This window comes from Lontra canadensis, unplaced genomic scaffold (genome assembly GCF_010015895.1).
Source record: "Lontra canadensis isolate GAN:19392208 unplaced genomic scaffold, GSC_riverotter_1.0 scaffold58, whole genome shotgun sequence".
In the NCBI taxonomy this organism is placed as follows: domain Eukaryota; kingdom Metazoa; phylum Chordata; class Mammalia; order Carnivora; family Mustelidae; genus Lontra; species Lontra canadensis.
Genome location: NW_022631052.1, coordinates 10,647,571 through 10,669,887, shown reverse-complemented (window position 1 = coordinate 10,669,887; position 22,317 = coordinate 10,647,571). Strand labels below are relative to the sequence as shown.

Sequence of the window (22,317 nt, the reverse complement as noted above, 5' to 3'; positions counted from 1 at the left end):
CCAGCCACACGGCCCTCCTTCTATTCCTGCACCAGGCTAGGTCTGCTCCTGCCTCAGGACCTTTGCACATGCTACCTTCTCTGCCCAGGAAGTCCTCCCCCGCCCAGATCTTCACATGTCTGACACCTAATTCAGGTCTCAACTCAATGCCACAACCTCAGAAGGGCCTTTCCTGGGCCCCGAGACCCACCCTGTTACACTTCCCTAGCAACTTATCATTGAAGACTTGGTCTATTCACGAGGGCTTTTTTTCATTGTCTATCAGACCTCGCCGCCTCCATGAGGCCATCCCTTACCACCACTCCCTGCACACACAAACACATGCGTGCGCACACACACAGAGTCCGTTTCTCTCACAGTACTAGGGTCTACTGAACTCATGCCACCTGATACTTTCCAGCTTAGGAATCTGTTTTGAGTCTTTCCCCCAGTATCAGCTCCTAGAGCACCGAGATCTAGTCCATGCTGCTCGCTGCTCTACCGCTGGGGCCCCCGACGGCACTGGGACGGAAGGGGGACACTGGGACGGAAGGGCTCCTGAACTTTATGTGTGGCATAAAAGAACCAGAGGGCCTGAACCTTACAAAATGCCAAGATCCCTTCCTTGTGCAGTTACCTGACATATGACATTCTTCAGAAAGGGGAGCACGTTGGCATTGATGATCCCATACTCCAGCGTCTCAGGCATGATCTCCATGGCTTCCTTCATGTCCGTCGCCTCGGAGATCATCTCTGTGTGAAGAGATGTGAGGCTGAGTCGTGTGGGCACGTGGCAGGCAGGTAACTCTCCCAAGCGTCTGGGACTCTACTCCTTCTTCCCGAGTAGCTACCCAGAAACATTCCAGGCACAGACTCAACATTCGTCTTGTCGGATGAATCCCTCGGCCCGTGAGACACTGAGGTAAGCCTGACATGCTGGGGTCCCCTCGGGCTGCCACCAGCAGCCCCAGGGAGCTACCCAGACCAGCAGAGAGACATAGTCGTGTTTTCTAGAAATGTTTGCTGGGCTCCTTGCTTTGCCTGGGTCCCCATTCCCAGCAACGCCTTCTCAGTTCATTATCAGAGTCCCTTCTGAGTTACGGGTATTTTTAAAGACAGATTTGGTGACAGCCAACCCTTCTGCCAGGTTTTATTTTACATGTCTTTACTCTGCCGGACCAAACATCACTGAGCAGGGGAGACCTACTGAAGGTCCCTTGGGCTCTTTCCTCAACCTCGTTGGGAAACAAAACAGAAACAGGACAAGCATAACGAAGGCGGTCATTTCACTGGCTTCAGACCCACGTTGTGCAGTTCTGTACATCAAACTCCTCTTTAGTCAAGTAAACTTAAAGGGAAGGTACCTAAGAACCCAGAATGTGAAAGAAAGAGCCTGATCTCAATGAAAGCAGACTGTAGAGACACAGAGATGACAAGAACAAGCATTAATAAAGCCCGAGGGGGTCCCCGCAGCTGCCCAGCTCACAGCCTGTGCACCCAGAACGCCATCCAAGTTCAAAAGAGAAAAAAGAAAGCCACATAAATGTTTGTCCCAGAATTTATGGTGAATCCTAAAACGTAGCTATGCACAGCCCCCATGTGGAGGCAAAGGTGGAAGAAATGGGGAAAACCCAGGCGGGAAGAGTGGAGAGTCAGCCCAAATTAAATAAGGCAGGAGGAAGGGCTAGGGGTCAGAGGAGACAGGAGAGTGACAACCCCTGGATTGAGGGCGGGGTGGGCGGAGGAGGGGCACCAGAAACACCCATGCAGGAATGCACGGTGGAAACATCCCGCCCAAAAATGACCCCATGGGATGAACTTGGCTTCCAAGCAACTGCTCGGTCTTAAATCACACGGCCACACGGAGAAAGCCCCAGAGCTCATCCTACAGCTCAGGGTCCCCTCATTCGGCATCCCTCTCCCTTTAATTGTCACAGCAGAACTAAAACTACATTTACACAGCCAGTTCTTGTTAGTCACGGCAGTTCTGTTCCCCACGTCACCTCGAACAAGGTCCCACTTTCAGCAGCCGTCAACACTGTAAACCGGGCTCTGCTTGTGTTTCTCTTTGCAGACAACTTACTTAACGTGCACGGCTGATCCGTTAACGGTGAGCTCAGCCAACACTAACTCACGCCTGAACTAAGCGTCTCTGATACACCTGTGTCCTCCACAAGAAACGTCATAGCCTTCTCGTGCTCGGGAACACCGGGTGGCACTTCAGGACTATGCTTGATGCCATTTGAAACCACAAAATCACCAACAAGAAGCACCAAAAAAATGTGAAAACCGTGGCACTAAAGCAATCACAATGAAGATGGTTGTTGCAAGAGTTCAAATGTGTCCCCGTGTCCACTCACAGCCAAGCACACATATATTCAGGGACTCAAACATTTCCCCCTTATTAAGGGGCACCTGGCTGGTGGAAACATGCAAGGTTTGATCTCAGGGTCATGAGTTCAAGCCCCACATTGAGTGTAGAGATTACTTAAAATTTAAAAAAAAAAAAGTCAAATGTTTCCCCATGCTGTGCACATCTATCAATGACCCCAAGCCACCACAAGGATTGATTTGGGGGTTATAAAAAAGTGTGAGCAAGGAGGTGAATTCACAAATATGGAACCCACGAGTAATGAGGACTGGCTGTCCAGAAAGGAAAGAGTTGTAGTCTCAAGAAAGTGTAAAAATAAAGGATCTCACAGACACACACCCGGGTGCATACCCACCCACACTCACGCACACACACCAGAAATATACCTTTTGTATTTCTGAGAAAATACACCACATTCTGGTCCAGGAACTCCTCGGGAACAGGAGTACATAACACATTGAGGTAGGTCTTATTCACAGTGTGCTTAATGGTTTTCTGAAACGTGGGGGACAAAAGGAGCATCAGAATGATGGACACCCGCTCACCGAGACAAGCTAGCGTTCAGGCACACCGGAGCCCTCCTCTCTGCACCTCCTGAGCTCCCCGGCTGAAAACAGGCACTAGCGGGCCACACGCACACACGTGCACAAACACGTGCGTGCGCACACACAAACATACACACATGCGACAGCACACCCAGACTTCAGCACTTAGCCTGACTCTTCTAGTAACTGGCCGATGCAGCCATACTTGACCTGGGAGAAGTCCAGACAGAGCTACCCAAAACTAGAAATTGCAACAACCAGCTTAAAATGTGGTTTCCGGGGCGGGGTACGTGCGTGGAGCAGATCGGAGGAATTTTGCGGGGCACAAAGCAGGCCAGATGTTCACGTCCTGGCTTTAAACTCCACCCCTGGGGTCTGTGAAGTAAATGGTTAACTCTGCAGCCCTGGGTTGCCCAAACTCTGCACGTTCCCAAGGTTTTCAAGCGGGTCCTTAGCCAGCTCCTGGGTGATCACCTCTGGTTTTCGAACAGCCCACCTGATAGCAGTGCGTTTGTGTGCCGGGGGCTCTGGGTCATGCCGGGTAGTTTTTACTAGCTGCGTGATGGGTGGTGAATGCCCGTTTCTGTTTGCCTGGGGCCCTGGTCCCATTAGATCAGCCCGACCTCCTGCAGGCTAGCGATGGGCCCTCCACACCCACGTGGCGGACGCCTAGTAGAAACTCCGGACAGCAAGGCTCGGGTGAGCTGCCCTGATGTCCTACATGTTCCCACACATCCTTGCTGGGAGACGCAGCCCGTCCAGGCCACCCTCCTGGGAGCTCGGGCCCCTTTTTCTTCCGGACTCTGCCCCACATTCCTTTTTCTTTGTTGATTCTACTCTGCATCCTCTCACTGAAATGAATTACAACCGCGTGTATAAGCATTTTTCTGCATCCTGGGACTCATTCTAGCAAATCGTTCGATCTGCGGGTAGCTACGGGGACGCAAACACAGGATTCTACCGTCTCTACTCCAGATATGTTCCCTGTATGAACTACCAGTCATGCAGACTCATCAAAGTGGGGGAGTTCCCGTTACCCCACCAGGAAGGAGAAAGAGCCAGACGTACCTTGACGGGGAGGTCTTCTAAAATCTCTTTGTCCACGTCTTCGTTCTCTAGGCCAGGTATAGGCTGATTTACAGAATCGATTCTCACTGGCAAATTCTTAGCTGCAAAACATTATTCAGTGTGCAAACAGAAATAATCAGACAAGCAGAGTTCCTGCCATCAGACCAGACCTGCCTCTTGTGCAACAGCATAGCTCATTCCATGGACGTGTTACCAAAAAGCTACACATACGTTTTTTACAAATGAATCCTATCAGAGCTTTGATGTGTGTTAGAATGATGAAAGTTCTTTGTGTTTCCGATGGGTGGGTTCTCAGCCAGAAATTTAATGTGTGTGTGTGTGTGTGTGTGTGCACACCTGTACATCCCAGCTACCATGTGCAATGGGTGACTTCTCTGAGATTTTCACTTACCAGGGAGTTTTATTACTAGGAAGAGGACAGTTCACATATTAGCATTTATTCTATTTTCTCTGTGAAACTCAAAATTAGTGCGGGATGAAAAGAGAAGTTATCTAAACAAAATGAATGTGTATCTCTCCAGTCTACTGTTATCGATACAGATCTGGAAACCTCAGAGCCCATCGGTCACAGCCCTGGGAGTTACCGACGCATCCAACGATCACAGAAAAGGGAGAGATGTCCCCAATATGGTTCGGCTCTTACTGCAAAAGTCACCACGTGACACCAGGATGGCTTTGGAATCAAATCAGTGTGTGGGGTCTACTGGTCTGCTCTAGGTTTTCTCATCCATAAAACGGGGGCAATAACACTGAGTGGTCAGATTCTGGAGGATTCGATGGTGGTGTGGCTCAGTGCCTGGCCCAGGGACCAGGGGAGGAGACAGTCCATAGGCAGCCGTGTCGACATTATTAGAGCACCAGTAACAGCCTGTAGCCAAAAACACCCTTACAAATGCACCAACTGAATGCAGCTGAAGTTTTCATGGTTAAGTTTTAGGTTCTGTATATTTTATCACAAAAAAGGAAAAATGCACTTAAACATCCGCTTGGAAGTAACGTTAATTTGCTTTGTTGAGAAGACCTCCCTGACCTTTCTCTCTGAGCAGCCTCCTTCCACGGAGGTCTTTCCCACCCAGAGACTGATGGGTGGGTCTTCTTGGAGCCTCGCAGGGAGTACGGCTGCAACCCTCATCCCCGCCGTCTGTCTCCTCAAAATCCAACCTCGCCTCCCTGAGCGTGAACGGGCACAACCTGTGTTTCCCCCCTCACAGCCCTCTCCCTGCAATCTGCACCATGGAGGGGACAAGACTGTGGTTAACAATGAGTGCTTCTGAAAAGAGGACAACTAGCAGAGACAGAGCACGTTGCCAAACCACCCCTTCTCCCTCTGATCTTCAAATATTCGGAATCTTGGGAAAGTGAGGTGTCTACCCTGCAACCTCTGATGACTCTCAGGGTCAACCCCAAGGGCTGCTTAGCCCTACTGGGGACGTGCAGGGTCTGGAGCACGGTTTTCTCAGCCTCTGCCCTGCTGGCCTTTGAGGCTGAATTATTCTTTGTTGCGGGCCTTATGCTGGGCCTTTTAGGCTGTTTCACATCATGTGGGCCTCTACCCTCCAGACACCGCCAGCACCCACCCTCCAGTGGTGACCACCAAAATGTCTCCAGACATCACCAAATGCCCCGTGAGGGCCCAAGGCACCCCTGACTAAGAACCTCGACCCCCCCCCCATACAAAGGGCGAAAAGACACGTGAAAAGGTGCTCAGCATTGGGGAAACACGCATCACAGCCGCAGTGAGAGACAGCCTCCGACCCGTCAGAATGGCCTCCATTACAAACACAAGGCACAACAGGTGTTGGCGAGAAGTGGAGAAAGGGGGCCGCCCACACTGCTGGTGGCAACGCAAGCCGGCGTAGCCACTCTGGGGGACAGTATGGAGGGGCCTCTGAAAGGTAAAATAAAGGGCCCCTGGGTGGCTCAGTGGGTTAAGCCTCTGCCTTCAGCTCAGGTCATGATCCCAGGGTCCTGGGATCAAGCCCCGCATCAGGCTCTCTGCTCAGCAGGAAGCCTGCTTCCCCCTCTCTCTCTGCCTACCTCTCTACCTACTTGTGTTCTGTCAAATAAATAAAATCTTTAAAAAAAAAAAAAAAAAGGTAAAAATAAATCAGAGAAAGAGACAAACCACAAGAGACTCTTAACTCTAGGAAACGAACTGAGGGTTGCTGTGGGAGGGTATGGGGGGGTCACTGGGTGATGGACATTAAGGAGAGCACGGGATGCAATGAGCCCTGGGTGCTATGCATAAGACTGATGCATCACAGGTCCGGACCTCTGAAACGAATAATACACTATATGTTAATCGCTTTTAAATTAGAAAACAAAACAAAAAACAAAACAAAACAAAAAACTGCCCTACAACCCAGCAATTGCACTACTGGGTATTTACCCAAAGAATACAAGAACACTAATTCAAAAGGATACATGCACCCCTGTGTTTACAGCAGCTTTATCTACAGTAACTAAACGATGGAAGCAGCCCGAGTGTCCATTGACAGACAAAAAGAACAAAAGCTTGCCATCTGCCACAACACAGAGGGAGCTAGACCATAGACTGTTCAGTGAGATAAGTCAGTTGGGGAAGAGGAGTATCGTATGATTTCACTCATATGTGGCATTTAAGAAACAAAAAGGAATGAAGGGAAAAAGAGACAAACCAAGAAACAGACCCTTAACTGCAGAGAACACAGCCATGGTTATCAGAGGGAAGGCAGGTGCAGGGAGGGCACGTGTCCTGAGGAGCACGGGGGATGGACAGCGGCGCTGAAGCACGATTCCGTACACCTGACGCTAATAGAACAGTTAACCACACTGAAATTAAGTTTAAAAACGTAATAAAATTTTTAAATAATACATGCAACTGCCCCCCCCTCAAAAAAGGTAAAAAATTTCAGGAATGAGAGGCAAAAAGAAAGCGCAGTTAAATAGTAGAAAGGCCCCAGAAATAAAATGAAATCACATAACCAGGGAAAGGAAGGGAAAAGGGGAAAGGGGAAAGGAAAAAAGCCGCCCACCCCTGCACTGCCCACGGAGGCCCCAGGGCAGAGGGCGGCCCCCAGCGCGCGGATCCGCGCCCCCCACAGCCAGCACCCCGCCGGGGACCCCGCACCGCGCCCCCGCCCTCCTCCTCGCCTGACTCACCCCCCGCCTCGACTTTCTGAGCGTCCTCTTCTTCCTCCTCGCCTTCCTCCTCCGTTGCCTCGGTCGCCTCGGTCGCCTCGGTCACCGTCGCCGCAGGCACCACGTCGCCCTCTTGACCGCCTCCAGCATGGAAGAAAAAAGTTACACGTGGCTGTCCCACCCCACGAGACACCGGAGGCCACTGCTCCCCCGAGCCCCGCGCCTGCGACAGTCCCGGGGGGAAGGTCAGGGCGAGGACGGGGAGCCCCTCCCCCTTCCGCCCTTGGGTGCAGCTCGGCCGGTGCACTGACCCCGGCGACCCTGCCGCGCACCCTAGGCTGCTGGCGGGCAGAGGGAGACCCGCTCCTCTCGCGTTAAGACGGCCTCGGGTGCGAGTTCCCGGCGTTGTTACACCCGCCGCCTGCCCATCTGGAACCTTCTGCCTCCTTGCTCCTCCTTCCCTGCCCTCCTGGACTGGCGCCACTTTCCGAACCAACGCAGTCACATCGAAATGTCCCAGTTACCCCAGACACGTCTAAGTGGCACCAAAGGAAGACCCGTGCAAAATCCCCCGAGATGAAAGTCAAGGTCGCAGAATGACCCAATGTTTTCACCAGGCCCCAGAAATCCAAGCAGTCAGCAGGCATAAAGAAGAGGCTCAACTCCACTAATTATGATTTAAAATGTAATATAGGGGGCACCTGGGTGGCTCTGTGGGTCAAGCATCTGCCTTCGGCTAAGATCTTGATACCAGAGTCCTGAGATCAGCGCCAGGTGGACCCCCTCACTCAGCAGGCAGTCTGGTTCAGGAGTCTCCCTCTGCCCCTCCCCCACTGCCGTCTGTCTGTCTGTCTCTCTCTCTCTGTCTCTCTCTCTCAAATTAATAATTCTTTTTCAAAAATGTACTATAGATTAAGCAAGCGCAGTCCCCATCATCTGTGGGATTGGCAGATTCGAAAAAGATTGACAGTTCCAATGCGGGCCGGACTGTTGGCTGACAGGCACCTGGCCACTGTTCGGTGTGGATAGGCAGGCCCTTTCTCCAGACCAGTTTGGCAACCTACACCCTTTGTGTAAATGCACACATCTAGGAAACCAGCAATTCTTTCCTAAACCTCTCCCACGGAAATATACAAGGCGCAAAGATGCATGGGCATTGTTACCTTGTTTGTGAAAAAAAAAAAATACTATGGAAAGGTAAATATTTTATTTATGGAATGGATAAATAAAATATGGTATATCAATGTACTTAAAACCTACTAAAGGTAGATAGATCTTTAGTTTCATTGATATGAAAAATTCTCAAGATGTATTTGAGGGAGACAAGTCACAAAATAATATATATAGTACGATTGATTTTAGAAATTATGTATTATTATATAGAGAAGATACAGATGATTGCTTGATTGATTGATTCCGGGAAAGATCTGGCAGGACACACGACTAACTGTCGTGGTTACCTACAGGAACAGGAGTGGGACTTAAGGGATAGAGAGGGCTTGCCTTTTCAGTCCTTACTTTATATAATTCTATGTCATGTGAATCTTTGAGAGGATGCCCTTCAGTAATACTTAGTGTCATTTTTTAAAATTTAAGTGAGTCCTTTCCTGACATAGCCTGATTCCATTTTGTTATTTCTAGAAACGCAGGCCTACCTATTAGAACAGCGCCTTGGGCTAGCGCTGTTGGTTGCAGACATCCCTCTTTCCTGCCACCACCCACACCAGCATCTACTTGTCGCCATTCCTAGAATTTTTAACTGGGAGCGGAGAGAAGTCTTGCTTGGGGCAGGGACAGAGTGAGAAAGAAAAGAGGGATGAAGGGGCTGGCAGTGGCCCCACTCCAGTTCCTGTGGACAGGCCAGAGCCCCATAAAGCAGCCAACGAAACTGCCCAAGTGTCTTAATAAGCAGAGAGTGACAATGGGAGCCACGGAGCTGGGGGCGGGGGAGGACCCCTCCCCACCTCCATCCAGAACCCAACGCCATCCCGGTGCCTCCAGGATCGCAGCTGTGAGTCTCTGGGGACAGGACGCTCGGCAGGGGTGCCATGGCATTCTCACGACGTCGCGACGGTGGCAGAAGAGCCAGAAAAGGAGGGAAAGATTGGGGAAGCGAGTCAGAGACAGCGCAGAAACAGCTCACAGTCCAAGGCAGACTTCCGAGCACCCTTCCGAGGGCCCAGGATTGACCCCGGGGTCTGGGATCTGCTTCTGCCTAGAACGGGGCCATCCAGCCGGGGACACCGGGCTAAGCAGGTGTCAGCGTGCGCGGCTCGGAAAGCGGCCGGCGAGCCGTGGGAAGTCCGGGCGGCGTCGGGGAGGCTCACCGATCTCCACCTCCACCTCTTCGGGCACCACCTTGCGGTAGAAGAAGAGCGGCAAGGCGCCCTCCTCGTCGCTGGTCTGGTTGAGGAAGTGCAGGATGAGGTCCTCCACCTCGCCGTCGTTGCGGTTCAGCAGCTCCTCGAAGAGCCGGGGATCTGTGAGGCCGAAGGCCGTGTAGATGCGGTCGCGCATCCACAGCACCCGCAGGTCGTCCATGGCGCCGCGCAGGGCCCGATGGCGCCCCAGGAGCCCAGCGACGGGCGGCGTCCGTGGCAACGACGCCCCTGGCAACGGGCGCCCCGGCAACGGCCACCGGGCGCGGGTCAGCACCGCCCCGGGGCGCGCCCGCCTCCGCCCCCGCGCTCGCAGCGGCGCGGACCCGGAGCCCGGAGGGTGGCGCCCAGCCCTGTCCGGACCCAGGCCGGCCCTTCCCACCCGGGAACCGAGCGGAGCAGCGCGGCCGCACACTCGCTCCCGGGACGCGCAGAGACGAGGCCGGCCGGGAGCCGCCGGGGCCACCGGACAGCCGACTGCGGACCTCCGCCGGGGAGCGTCCCGCCCATGGTGCCCCTAAGCCGGCCGAGGCCAGCCAGGTGACGGGGCGGGGGGGGCGGGGGAGGCGCAAGGTGAAGGTGACCTTGTCTCGGAGGTGGCAGGGGCAGAGTCAGAGGCGAGGCTGACAGTCCGAGCCCCCAGCCACTGTGGATCAAAGGGCCTCAGAAGGGCAAATACTTCTGGAAGAGTTCCAAGAAGGGACCGTTTCCTTCCTGCAACGCATAGTATTGGAGAAGAGGGAGACCCAAGAAGGGACAACTGACTCCTGGCATTTGGGATCGGGAGAGGGGCCAAGCGCTGACTCTGCAGCCAAGCCCAGATATAAAGAAGCAAAACACCCATGTTTTGAAAAATATATTTATTTTTCATTAGTAAAAGGAAGTTTAATACTGATAGAAAGATGCAAAATTGTCCTTTCATGCATTTGTGGAGCTTTAACCTAGTGACTGTGATCCACTACCCACCCCCACCCCCCAACAGCTGAGTCTCTCCATGACAAGTCTGACCCTAAGAACTTAGCCTTCCTGTTGGATTTTCCCATCAAGGAACAAGTGGAATGTTCAAAGTCTTTCTTATAATTCTAAACCAAAGCTCAGCATCAATGACCTGACTGTTGGAAAACTATTACTTGGAACTGCCCTACTTTCATCATCCTGAATTAAGATTTCTTAATAACCGTACTGGAGATGTACCAGATGGCATGCAAGCAAATTTGGCTTTAAAATTTTAATGAAAAATTACTGTTTCTAAATGCAGACTGCAGACCAGTTACAGAAGTTTTGTTTTTGTTTTCCAAAATGAATCAGGCCCTAAAATGTCTGAATATTTAACTCATAAATATCATAAAAGTTACCTAAGCTATATTCTATGGCTTATTAAGCTACAGCAGGCTGAAAACTAAGAACAGAATGTTTTTATAAAATACCCACCCTGGAACCAAGGACAGAACAGCATTCGGTAAAAGGTGAATCTTTTCAAAGTCCAATCCGCAATGAATGGAAAGCTCACCGTGATCATCAGAACACACTTTGGGTTACTTAACTGATCACAATTATGTCACCACGGGGACATTTCTTACCCTTGCAGGATGAAATCAAAATCTGTTTCCTAAAGAAATCCCTTGGATTTTTATGTTAGGACTCCATTAAGACACAGAGTGAACACCTGAATCAAAACTGGAAAAGGTGGCCATCATGCCATTTATCATGACATGTCCTCTTTGGGAAAACGCACAGATATTTGACATTCCCCAGACAACTGACCATTTTTCCTCTGATACTTGCTACTAAGGGACTGAAGTCTTATCTTGAAAACTGTACATGGAATAGTTCTACCAAACAGCTTAAAAACTAAGTGCAGCAACCACTCTGGTAACCTGACAGTGAAACCTATAGCTTTAGGGAGAGAAAAAAAAAAAGTCCCCTGGTGCCTGAAAGACACCATCAAACTCTATTTCTAGAGAGTTCTCTCACAGAAGTTATACTACTGTGTTTTTTCATAGAATAAGGTAGCTTACGTAACTACTACATAGGTTTCAACTTAAGAAATGACTCTGCCGGGGCGCCTGGGCGGCTCAGTGGTTTAGAGCCCCTGCCTTCGGCTCAGGTCATGATCCCGGAATCCTGGGATCCAGCCCCGCATCGGGCTCTCTGCTCAGCGGGGAGCCTGCTTCCTCTTCTCTCTCTCTCTGCCTGCCTCTCTGCCTGCTTGTGATGTCTGCCAGTCAAATAAATAAATTAAAAATTTAAAAAAAAAAAAGAAAAAAGAAATGACTCTGCCCTCTCTGTTCTATATCCCAGCAAGAGCTGTTCCTTAAGAATGACCAAATGGCCCCTAACAAGTTACCAGGGGGGGCCCTAAAAGATTCCAGCAGACGCCGCATGTCCCTTGTTTACAGATCAGTTAATGGTGCCCTGAAATCGGGGGTTTCCCAGGGATGAATTAGTTACCATTTTCTTATCACAGTTCCTTGGAGTAAGGAGTAATCAAGATGCCAGCTGGGAGGGACAAGTCTGCGACCTGAGCAGCGTTACTGAGATTTTGTGTCTCCCCCCCACCCCCCAAAGAAGTGTCCAACCAACATTACCCCTTGCCGGGGAAACTGAACTCTGAGAGCAGAATCAATTCCCAGAGCCTCATCAGCACCGTTTTAGGTCTGACACTTTAACAGGAAGGACAAAACGCAGCCCTTCCAAACCGGCTTTGGGAAACGGCTCACTTAGAAGCAGCCCGGCGCGTTTACTACACTTAGAAAGGTTTCATGGCGGAGTCACAGGTCAGCGTGCTCAGTCCGTGCCTCTCAGCAAACTGGTCTTGACGTTCCCTGAGAAGATACGCTTAGACTCCAGGCTCCCGGAAGCTCGGCTTGGGATGAAAATTCCAACCTCTGCCACCAGCCAGGGGAAGCAGTGCGGTGACAAACCGGCCTTCTCATGCGCCTTCCTCAGAATGTTACGGAAGTGAGAACGCTGCAGATTTCTTTTTGAAAATAATTATCTAAAATCAACTACAGTAAAATACAAAAAATGAACATAATTTACAAGAAAATAAATCCTCCTTGACTTACGATGGGGTCTCAGCATAAGTTGAAAATCTGCTAAGTTGAAAACGCATCTAGCACAGCCAGCCTCCAGCCCACCTTCCGCGTGCGCAGGGCACGACACGAGCCTCCCGCTGGACAAAATCACCCACCACGAAGCCTGTTCTATAAGGAAGTGTCGACTCCCTCGTGTCACTTCTTGACTCCCGCGCTGACAGCAACAGGAGGGTTCGGGGGCGTCTGGGACCCTTGTGATCACAGGGCTGACGAGGAGCAGTGGCCACGACCCCGCACCACAAGAGAGCACAGGACCGTGGATCGTGAGCCCGGGACAAGGTCTAGATTCGAAATTCCAAGAATGCGTATGGCTTTCGCACCATCATTCAATCAAAATTCACTGAATCGAACGATTGTTAAGTCAGGAACTGTCTGGACAGGTTAAAATGTTCAGTAGGACTGACCCACATTCATTCAAAACTGAATGTCACGTGAACAGATGAATTTAAACTACAGATAATAAGAATTAATTTTCAATTGATCCCAACAGTGTTTGAAAGTTTAAATTAACTCTAAATTCCTTTATCAGACCTTTATTTAGAATTAGTCTGAAAGTAAAAAATTATAATCATACTGTTCTCAAGGAGAGGTGCAATCTCTTCATGGTAAAATAATTTATATTTTGTTATAAAAATATACAAAACACTACTTTTTGCTCTTCCCTTCACTCAATATAAACCCCTTTTGGTTCAGTAACATCAGTAACATCAGCTAAGCTGGTCTCTAAGTTCAAATCACATCCACATTGTATCTTCTACAGTCACGCTGGTTTTAAGGCTCAGGATACAGTTTTATCTTTCAAACATACAATTATCATAATTGGCTTTACATAAGGATAACAGGATTAGAATATTTTTAAAAATATACAAGTTGGATAACCATCTGTTGTTCGTTATTTTATCCCATTTTCCCCAATTATTAAAACAAGACAAAATTGTAGAAACAGTCCCCTACTTGCAGGCCTAGACAGCATACAGTAAAAAAATGTTTACATACTTATAATCAGGCAGAACGTGAATCTTTTGATTATCCGTCATTAAATTTTTTAAAAAACTATACTTAACCTCAGCTGTTGGAAAATATTATCTGACAACGTCAAGCAACAGAATGACTTTTTTTTTTTTTTAATAGGGTGAAAAGGAATTGAGTATCTAAGACCATTTTCAATGAGCCGTTCAAAACTGCTTCTCTCCCCCAAGCCTGTATTTTTAAAAATAACTTAAACGTAACTTTGGGCCTTGACTTATATTTGCTCATTGTAAAAACTGAAAGAAATTTAGAGATCTGAAGTTGATAAACTTTACAAAATATTTAACAGAGGAAGAGGTATATCTTACAGAATTATTTGGCTATATCATAAGGCAATCAATGAAGACGGAATTTTTCCTATCGTAAATCTGACGGAAGTGAAATTCTATAACATGATAATTCTCCATAAATCTGACAGCTTGTTAGGTACGGCAACGCGATCATGCCACGTCATCACTGAATTTCGATGAAAGCAGTCTGAATGAGAAAGGAACGAATTTGGTGCCTGCACCAACGTAGAACTTGTTCTGAAATTCTACCCTAAAAAAAAAAAAAATTCAGTTTATCAATGAAAGATTGTGAATAACACTTCCAACATCTCTTCAAACAACATGTGTAAGTTAAAAAAACAAAAACAAATTTCCTGTGCTGAAGCTGCTTCCCTTCTGTACGTGTTCTCATGGCACAAATGTTTTGACTTAAATAAAATACACACACACACAATGTTGTATGTGCCCCATGTTGCATTTCTCCGTATGTAAGCCCGTCACGCCACCTCATGCACTCCACACAGCCGCGCCTCTCTCTGCACTCTGGTACTTTCACACACACAAGTAAGCCGATGTATGCTAGAAACCATTAAGAAATACATAAGAATTTTTACTTTATTTTACAATAAGATAAAGGAATTTTTCAGACCCCAAATAAATTAAAAGCATTAAACACACAGAGGTATCCAGCAAGCATAAACTTGCTTTTAGTTGTCAGTGATAATATTTCAGAAACAAAATACCATTTTAACTCGGGGGATATGAATCCAGATCCCAGGGTTGGGAAGGCAAGCACCAGCCTCCATGAAGTGGCCAGATCTGTGCGGGGTTATGTATATCTACAGGTGGGGAGGGGGTTCCTTTTTTTTAAATAACAGTCTCAAAGCTAAATTTCGAACTCACCAGTGGAGGCGTATGGCGTGAAGAAATGCAGAAAGGCCTTCCATGATCAAAAGGATGAAAATTGTCAAAACTGCAAAGAGCGCGATAACCGGAAGCAGCAGCAGGACTCCGTACGTGGTGTCCACTCGGAGGCCCACGCGCACCAGCATGGTCCACAGGACGTCAGACAACTCTGTGGGGGGAGGGAGTTGGCAGAGTTCACTTCTGTTCACACGTGCCGAGGCACCGCCATTAGCTCATGGGACCAGGTTTCCTTCTGACAATTCTGACTTATTACCCACGAAATAATACACACACCCACCCACTCCAGATGTGATCTGCTTCTCGTGTCAAAGTGAACCAGCCCCCGAGGCTAACCAGCCCCTGATCATCTCAAACCCTGAGGAAGACGGGGCATGCCAGAAAAATCCGAGGCCTCCCTCCCAGAGAGAGGACTTGACCCAAACTGGGGTCGGGCTGGCTCTGTCCCCACACAACACTAGTTCACACAGCATCTGAAAGATGGGACTGTGCTTCCTCGGATATGTGAGATGGCTCACGGCGACTCCCTGGGGGTTCCCTGGGGCACGATGGGGTGTCTCAGCACAGAGTTTGGGAACCACGGGTCTGAGCGAAGACTTACGTGCGTGAGCCAAACTGAGAGCCCAGAGCCTCAGGTAGGAAGCGGTGTTGGAGATGCATCCCAGGCAGTACTCGATGGAATGAATCACTTGGGTCATTAATATTTCTCCAAAATTAAACTGGGAGAGATCACACATGTGTTAGGTCCAGGGTACTGCCCGCGCGCTCCCACAAGTCACCCTGTGTTCCACTTCCGCCCCCTCGCTCTCGGTGACAGGAGTGGCATCTGCAATGTTGGGGACAACACCCAGAGCATGAGGAACAGTGAAGCAAAGATCCGAGCTCCACTCACAGCTCTACCACAGACCACTCTGTGACCTACACAGCGGCTCTCCCGGCCTCAGTTTCCCCCATGGCACCCTCACAGCCCAGCGTGACTCAGGAGCTAGACTCTGGCTACCTGTGCATGTCTGAGAGGTAAACGCAAGCCTCACAAAGAGAAACTGTGAAGAGGGGCCCCTGACGGCGAAAAGGCTGCGTCACCCTGGGAAGGAGGCCCCCGACACTCTCCTGGCTCTGCTTCTTGGTCTTTTTTATGATCTTGTGAATCATTAATCGTCCCAAATCCAAACACTAAATTATGTAATAATTATAAAATGTCGATTATAAGAAATTTTGTTCAGTCTTTACCGGATGACCAAAGGAAGCTTCCACGAACATGGAGTAGCAAAACGGCTTAGCTGTGTGTGGCCAGGACTGTACCTCCCTTCTCTGGGGGATTCTGCTTCTCCCACCACTGATTCCAAACGCCCAGCCCCAGCTCTTCACGGGCTGAACTGTGTCCCCCTCCAAATTCCCGTGTTACAGCCCTGGCCCCCAGTGTGACTGTGTCTGGTGACAAGGCCTTGAAGGGGGTCATTAAGATGAAGAGAGATCATAAGGGTGAGTGTCCTTACAAGAAGAGACACATGCCCACGGAGGACAACGCCCCGTGAGGACACACTGGGAAGGCAGCCGTCCACAAGCCGAGGAAGAGAAACCAGCCCCGCCAACATCTTGAACCTGGACTTCTGGCAGTCGGTTTCTGTGCTACAGCGGCCCGTGCAGACTACCAGAGCAGCTGTTGGTCTGGGGATGGCGAGTGACCCCAGACAGATCGTCAACAGTACGTCCTGGGGATTCTTCCTAATATAACAGTCAGCCAAGAGCGCTTTTCTCTCCTACTGAAAGACTGAAGAAAATCAGTCTGCACTAGCTGTGGCCAAGGTTCCAAAATCGTGGGGCCAAGTGGCTTCAGAACGGAAAACAAACTTGCAAAGAACCAAGAAGTTCCCAGACTTCTTGGAGTTGGGAGACCCAGAAACCAGTAAGCCTGGAGCTCACACGGCTCCTGTCCTGACGGGAGCCAGTCAGCAGGCTGCCCTTAAAGCCGGTGTCAAGCAGGCCTCCTCCTCCTTACAACTAGGAAAAAGTTCTGAGACAAGAATCTTCCAAAAGCAATGCTCGTGACACCTGAAGTCACTTTACATGACAGCACGTGATAGTAACACTACAAATCCCACCGCAAAGTTGAAAAAGCAAAATGAGAAGAACCCTTCTGACGAACGGATGACCAAAGCAGCGTCTGGGAAGCTTGTGTGACAGTGTCTGGAGTTCGTTTTCTCTTTGTTTTTTAAGATGATTATTATCATCATTCTCATGGTGATTACCTCCATGAAAGCTTAGTTGCTTTTTCTTCTCTCTCTCTCTCTCTCTCTCTCTCGCTCGCTCTTTTTTTTTTTTTTATGCAAACTCTATGCCAACGTGGGGCTCGAACTCACCACCCTGAGATCGACCGACTGAGCCAGCCAGGCACCGGAGAGCTTGGCTTCCAGTATAGTGTTTTCGACAGTAACGGAGAAGATTACCTCTTCGCATGTCATTTCTCTGCATCCATCTTCCATCTGGTTATTTCCTTCTTCTATGTCTTGGCTTCCCAGCAGAGAAACCTCCTCCTCGCTGTCTTTTCTTATAAGCGTGTAACCACTCTGACAACAACCAAAAGAAGGCAGAAATCATAAGGACGGGACAAATCCAACATCAGAGCCCCTTCCTTTCTCTTAAGGACTCAGTTCTTTGAGAATAAAAAAGTCGTTAAGAGACGCTTAACGACAGAGAACAAACCGAGGACAAACCGAGGGTTGGGAGGGGACGGGCTAGATGGCGGACGGGCCTGAAGGGGGGCATTTGTTGCGGGGAGTGCTGGGTGTTGTGTGTACGTGAGGAATCGCTCAATTCTACTCCTGAAACCAATTGTACGTATGTGTTAACTAACCAGAACTTACATAAAAACTTGAAATCAGAAAGATTAAATTAAATTAAAAAGTTGTTTGCAAGGCCACGAGCACTCCCCCCACCCGCCCGCCGCGATGAGGATGGCTGGTATTAAAAGGCCAGTAAGTCTCCACGCGGTATGGAGGAGCCGGCTCTCTGCTCCCGGCCAGCAGGAATGTGAAGCGGCGCACCGCCGTGGAGAACAGCGATGGGGCCTCGGAAAATTAAACCCCCTCTACGCGATCCCACAGCTCCGTTTCCGGATACGTATCCAAGAGCACCGACGGCAAGGGCTGGAACAGAGCCTCATGCGCCCGCGCTCCCAGCAGCATTAGCCACAAAAGCTAAACGGCAGCAACAACGCGAGCAGCCGCTGACAGACGGACAGACCGACAAGCAGAATGCGGTCTCGCCACGCAACGGAATGTGACTGAGCCTTAAAAGGGGAGGGGTTGTGACACCCGCTGTGACATGGGTAAAGCTGGAGCCATGGTGCTCGGTGACGCAGGCAGGCACAGGACAGACGCGGTGTGGTCCGCGCACACAGGGAGGAGTCGAACCCCAGCAACAGCAGGCAGAAGGGCCGGGGAGGAGAGTGGGGAGTTGGCATCCCGGGGCCAGGGTCCCCGCTGGAGAGGATGACAGCTCCAGAGACAGACGGGGGCAACGGCCGCACAGTCCTGGGAACGTGCTTGGTGCCACGGGCTGCACACTCACAGAAAGTTACAATGGAAACGTCTGTTATGTCTGTTCTATCATAGTAGATTTTAAAGAAGTAAAATGAGAAAGCAGACACACAGGAAAACAGTCTAGAAAGAAATCTAGCAAAAGGGTGACCCTGGCTATAATGGAGGGACAGAAGAGGGCCCCGCTTTCTCTACATTCCATGTTTTCCATAATTTAGTTACATTATTTACATTAAAAAAAACCACTTTAAAGAAAAATAAAACAAGAATCCAGATCAAGGCACAGAAGCGCTTTAACGACAGTAACCGAGCTGAAGGACTTGGCTCCAACTCCCCACGGGCCCACTGCTCGCTGCGGCGGGGGCGACGCGCTGCAGAAGCTTCCGGAGCACGGGCCACAGCAGGGTGAAGGAAGGAGGCTCTGGCCCGAAGTCAGGACTCTGAGACCCTCCGAAAGGGTCCCCTGGGCGGCTCCTCATGCACCTGAAAGCGGACTCGGCTCGCCGCCCGCGCACACGCTCCCGACTCACGCTTACCCTGCTCACTCCAAAGCAGCTGCGCCCGTTGTGCAACCACAACAAGAAGAGCGGTTTTCCCAGGAAGAGGACGGGGACAGACAGCGCGGTGACGGCCAGCAGCAGTCTCTGCACGTGCTCCTACGGGCATGGAAGGGGAGGAAGCCCATTAGGATGCAAGGACGGTGCGAACCGGGTCCCCCGCCCACCTGGTGAGCGAAGACCAAGGACTGCGTCTCCTTCTTCGCAGTAACAAGGAACAGAAGGTAAACACAAGCCAAATCCTGTCTGCGGCTGCATGTCTTCTAGACTCCTGGCTCAATTCTAGAACCAAAGAGTAACACTGCCAACAGAGTGGGACAGTATCATTCGGTTCTGATCTATAAGGAACGAGTAAGAAAATTCTAGACAGATTCAAACTCCAGCTAATTAATTTTCTGAAAATACCGTAAGAGGGCGAATACCAACACAAGCTGTTCATTTCTTTATATTCCTATTCCGGATTTTTTCATTATCATTCCAAAGAGGACGCGAGGAACGTAAGCACATCATAAGCGGATTCACTTTTACATGAGAAAAATACTAAAAGAGGATTCAGAACAAAACTAAGAACATTTTCTTTAAAAAGTAGGGATACTGGGGCACCTGGGTGGCTCAGTGGGTTGGGCCTCTGCCTTCGGCTCGGGTCGTGATCTCAGGGTCCTGGGATCGAGCCCCGCATCGGGCTCTCTGCTCAGTGGGGAGCCTGCTTCCCCCTCTCTCTCTGCCTGCCTCTCTGCCTACTTGTGACCTCTCTCTCTCTCTGTCAAATAAATAAATAAAATCTTTAAAAAAAAAAAAAAGTAGGGATATTGGGCGTCTGGGTGGCTCTGTGGGTTGGGGCCTCTGCCTTCAGGTCAGCTTGTGATCCTGGGGTCCTGGGACTGAGCCCCACATCGGGCTCCCTGCTTGGCAGGGAACTTGCTTCCTCCTCTCTCTCTGCCTACTTGTGATCTCTGTCAAATAAATAAAAATCTTTAAAAAAATAAAGTAACTAGAAAAACAAGGGGATTCGCCAGCACTCAGAAACCCTCCAGAAATACACTTTCTTCCCAGCACTTCAGACGGCTACGAGTGGCAGTGAGTTCGCACGACACTGCTCGACCAGATCCCCCAGCCCAGCATCCAGGGCAGGGTGGCAGCTCGTGTGATCACGCCCAGAGAAACAGAAAGCCCCTACGTGCCCGGGAAGCCTATGGAAAGCACCTTCCATCACCCACTAATCGACACAAAAAGGCTCTCGGGAGGATTTCCTTTAAGTTCCTAAGAGTGGAAAAGAGCATTACCTACCTGCCCTGCATACAGGCCGTTTGTTTCACTAGCCGGGAATAAAAACATGTTGATAAATTCGATCAGAATGCTCGGGGCAGCTCTGGAGGTTTCGGCCGAGTACACCAGCCACTTATAGACGATCATGAAGATGAGGTACCCAAAGATGCAGAGCATGAAGAGAAGTTCTGGGACGGAAACCAAATAAATATTGAACTTCTTCCGGAAATGCCTAGGGAAAAAGGAATCGATCAAACCCTGAGCCGTCTGGACTGAGATAGAGAATAAAGAGTAAAGTACTCTTCCATTCCCTGTGATAAGGCTTAGCTCAGTGGAACATCTTTTGTCTTCTGACCACTCATACAGGATTCAGGTATGTCCATGAAGAAAACAAGTTTAAGCACAATGAAAATGCTGGTGTTTCATCATGAGACCCATTAAGAGTCAGAAAATACAGGGGCGCCTGAGTGGCTCAGTGGGTTAAGCCTCTGCCTTCAGCTCAGGTCATGATCCCAGGGTCTTGGGATCGAGCCCCGCATCAGGCTCTCTTAGCAGGGAGCCTGCTTCCTCCTCTCTCTCTCTGCCTGCCTCTCTGCCTACTTGCGATCTCTGTCTGTTGAAAAAATGAATAACATTTTTTAAAAAATTAAATTAAATTTACAAAAAAAGAAAATACAACCTCTTCCTCTTTACACACTAGTGCTGGTAAACAAACAGTTTGCTGATTTATAAAATGAAAAAAGAACATAACAAAAATGAGTTCCAGAAATAAATCGGAATGTACGTGTTGCATGCCTCCCTCCCTCGAATGTCGGACTCTATGGGGGCAAAGGCTGTATTCTCTGTCTTCAGCACCACTCGATGAGCAGAGCGTAGACCAGTGCCCTATGCAGTATAGTGCCCCCGTGTGCTATACACTCAATACATAGCTGCTAAATAAACGCATCATTGAACAAACACCTGTATTGTCACCACCAAATCACAGAAACAACACACCACTGCACCAGCCGCCTTTAAGACCCGGACAGTCTACCCTCAAGAAGCAAAGTTTAAGAAATACCAAGCTTGGCTTATAAATACTGCTTAAAAAAAAAAAAAAAAATTTGTACTTACAAGTGGTTAAATATTCCCAGAATGACTCCAAAAGTCATGTGAATAATTCCTAAAATCACAGACATTTTCATTTTGAAAGAGTTTAGAAAAGTGAGACGGTTTGTGGCCAAGTTCCAAATCTGAAGACAAAACAAAACAAGACAAGACATCTTTAACTTCCTTCAACTGCTTGAGGGCACACAGGTGACACTGGGCAAATTTTCCTACCTTAAATCAAAAGGCAGCTAGAGATTTAAAAAGAAGGCAACATTCAGACTTTCTTCTTGATGCCTCTGAGCTGAGAACTGCTGATTTTCTTAAACCAGGGCCACAGACTATTACAAACAATTCTATCTTTAACGTAAAGTTCAAAGGACACCAAATGAAACAATACTGTGTTTAGGGATCCATGCCTCGGCGGCGATACTAAAAGGAAGTGCAAGAGAAAGAGTAACAGAGTCCGGGGGGGTGGGAAGTTCCCTCTGGGGACAGCTGGGGACAGCGGGGCCCGTTCCAGGTCCCCGGGTCCCTTACCCTGGGCAGGGGCCAAACAAATATGCATGTTGTAACGTTACATACATGTTTTATACATTCTGTGTATGTGCATTTTATAATAAAGTTTAACAGAAAACAAGGAAGCAGGGAGAGGGGGAGAGAGAGAGAAGAGGAGGGGGAGGGAGAGAAGAAGGAAGGAAGCAGAAGCGCAGAGCAGCCAAACCACGCTGCTGATAAGGCCCAGGGGCTCCGACCTCCGGGGCTCCCTGTCCCAGCCCCTCCAGAGCCCACTGTGACTGCTTCTCTCACTCTCTGAAAAAATCATTCTGAGAGTCCCTCACTCGGGGGGATTAGGAAAAGGGAAATAGGACCTCTTAGGACAGAAAGACTTGTTCTTTTTAAGTGCAAGTAAGACTTTACAAAGAAGACTCTCGGCTGACTTCAGCCTGACTGTTCGGACCCGTGCGAAGAGCCTGCTGCCAGCGGCCACTGTGACCCAGAGGGCTGGAGGGGGCAGGACAGCAGGAAAACTAGCAACAGTGAGACACAGCAACGGCGACATTAAG

At 49.4% G+C, this 22,317-nt stretch overlaps 2 protein-coding genes across 2 annotated transcripts in view; both read right to left on the bottom strand.

Annotated features, from left to right (window-relative positions):
- Positions 1-9,679, bottom strand: part of DNAH10 (dynein axonemal heavy chain 10) — a 134,754-nt gene extending 125,075 nt beyond the window's left edge. The window contains exons 1-5 of the mRNA XM_032876461.1: positions 9,432-9,679; positions 7,126-7,245; positions 3,964-4,025; positions 2,737-2,845; positions 617-732 (exon numbers count right to left, since the gene is read on the bottom strand). Of these exons, the coding sequence (XP_032732352.1) occupies positions 617-732; positions 2,737-2,845; positions 3,964-4,025; positions 7,126-7,245; positions 9,432-9,645 (621 nt within the window). The 5' untranslated portion in view covers positions 9,646-9,679. The remainder of the gene's footprint in view (positions 1-616; positions 733-2,736; positions 2,846-3,963; positions 4,026-7,125; positions 7,246-9,431) is intronic.
- A 3,277-nt stretch (positions 9,680-12,956) lies between these two features.
- The window catches only part of ATP6V0A2 (ATPase H+ transporting V0 subunit a2), a 34,051-nt gene continuing 24,690 nt past the window's right edge, over positions 12,957-22,317 (bottom strand). The window contains exons 14-20 of the mRNA XM_032876458.1: positions 21,278-21,396; positions 20,186-20,396; positions 18,878-18,997; positions 17,250-17,369; positions 15,404-15,521; positions 14,782-14,953; positions 12,957-14,149 (exon numbers count right to left, since the gene is read on the bottom strand). Of these exons, the coding sequence (XP_032732349.1) occupies positions 14,050-14,149; positions 14,782-14,953; positions 15,404-15,521; positions 17,250-17,369; positions 18,878-18,997; positions 20,186-20,396; positions 21,278-21,396 (960 nt within the window). The 3' untranslated portion in view covers positions 12,957-14,049. The remainder of the gene's footprint in view (positions 14,150-14,781; positions 14,954-15,403; positions 15,522-17,249; positions 17,370-18,877; positions 18,998-20,185; positions 20,397-21,277; positions 21,397-22,317) is intronic.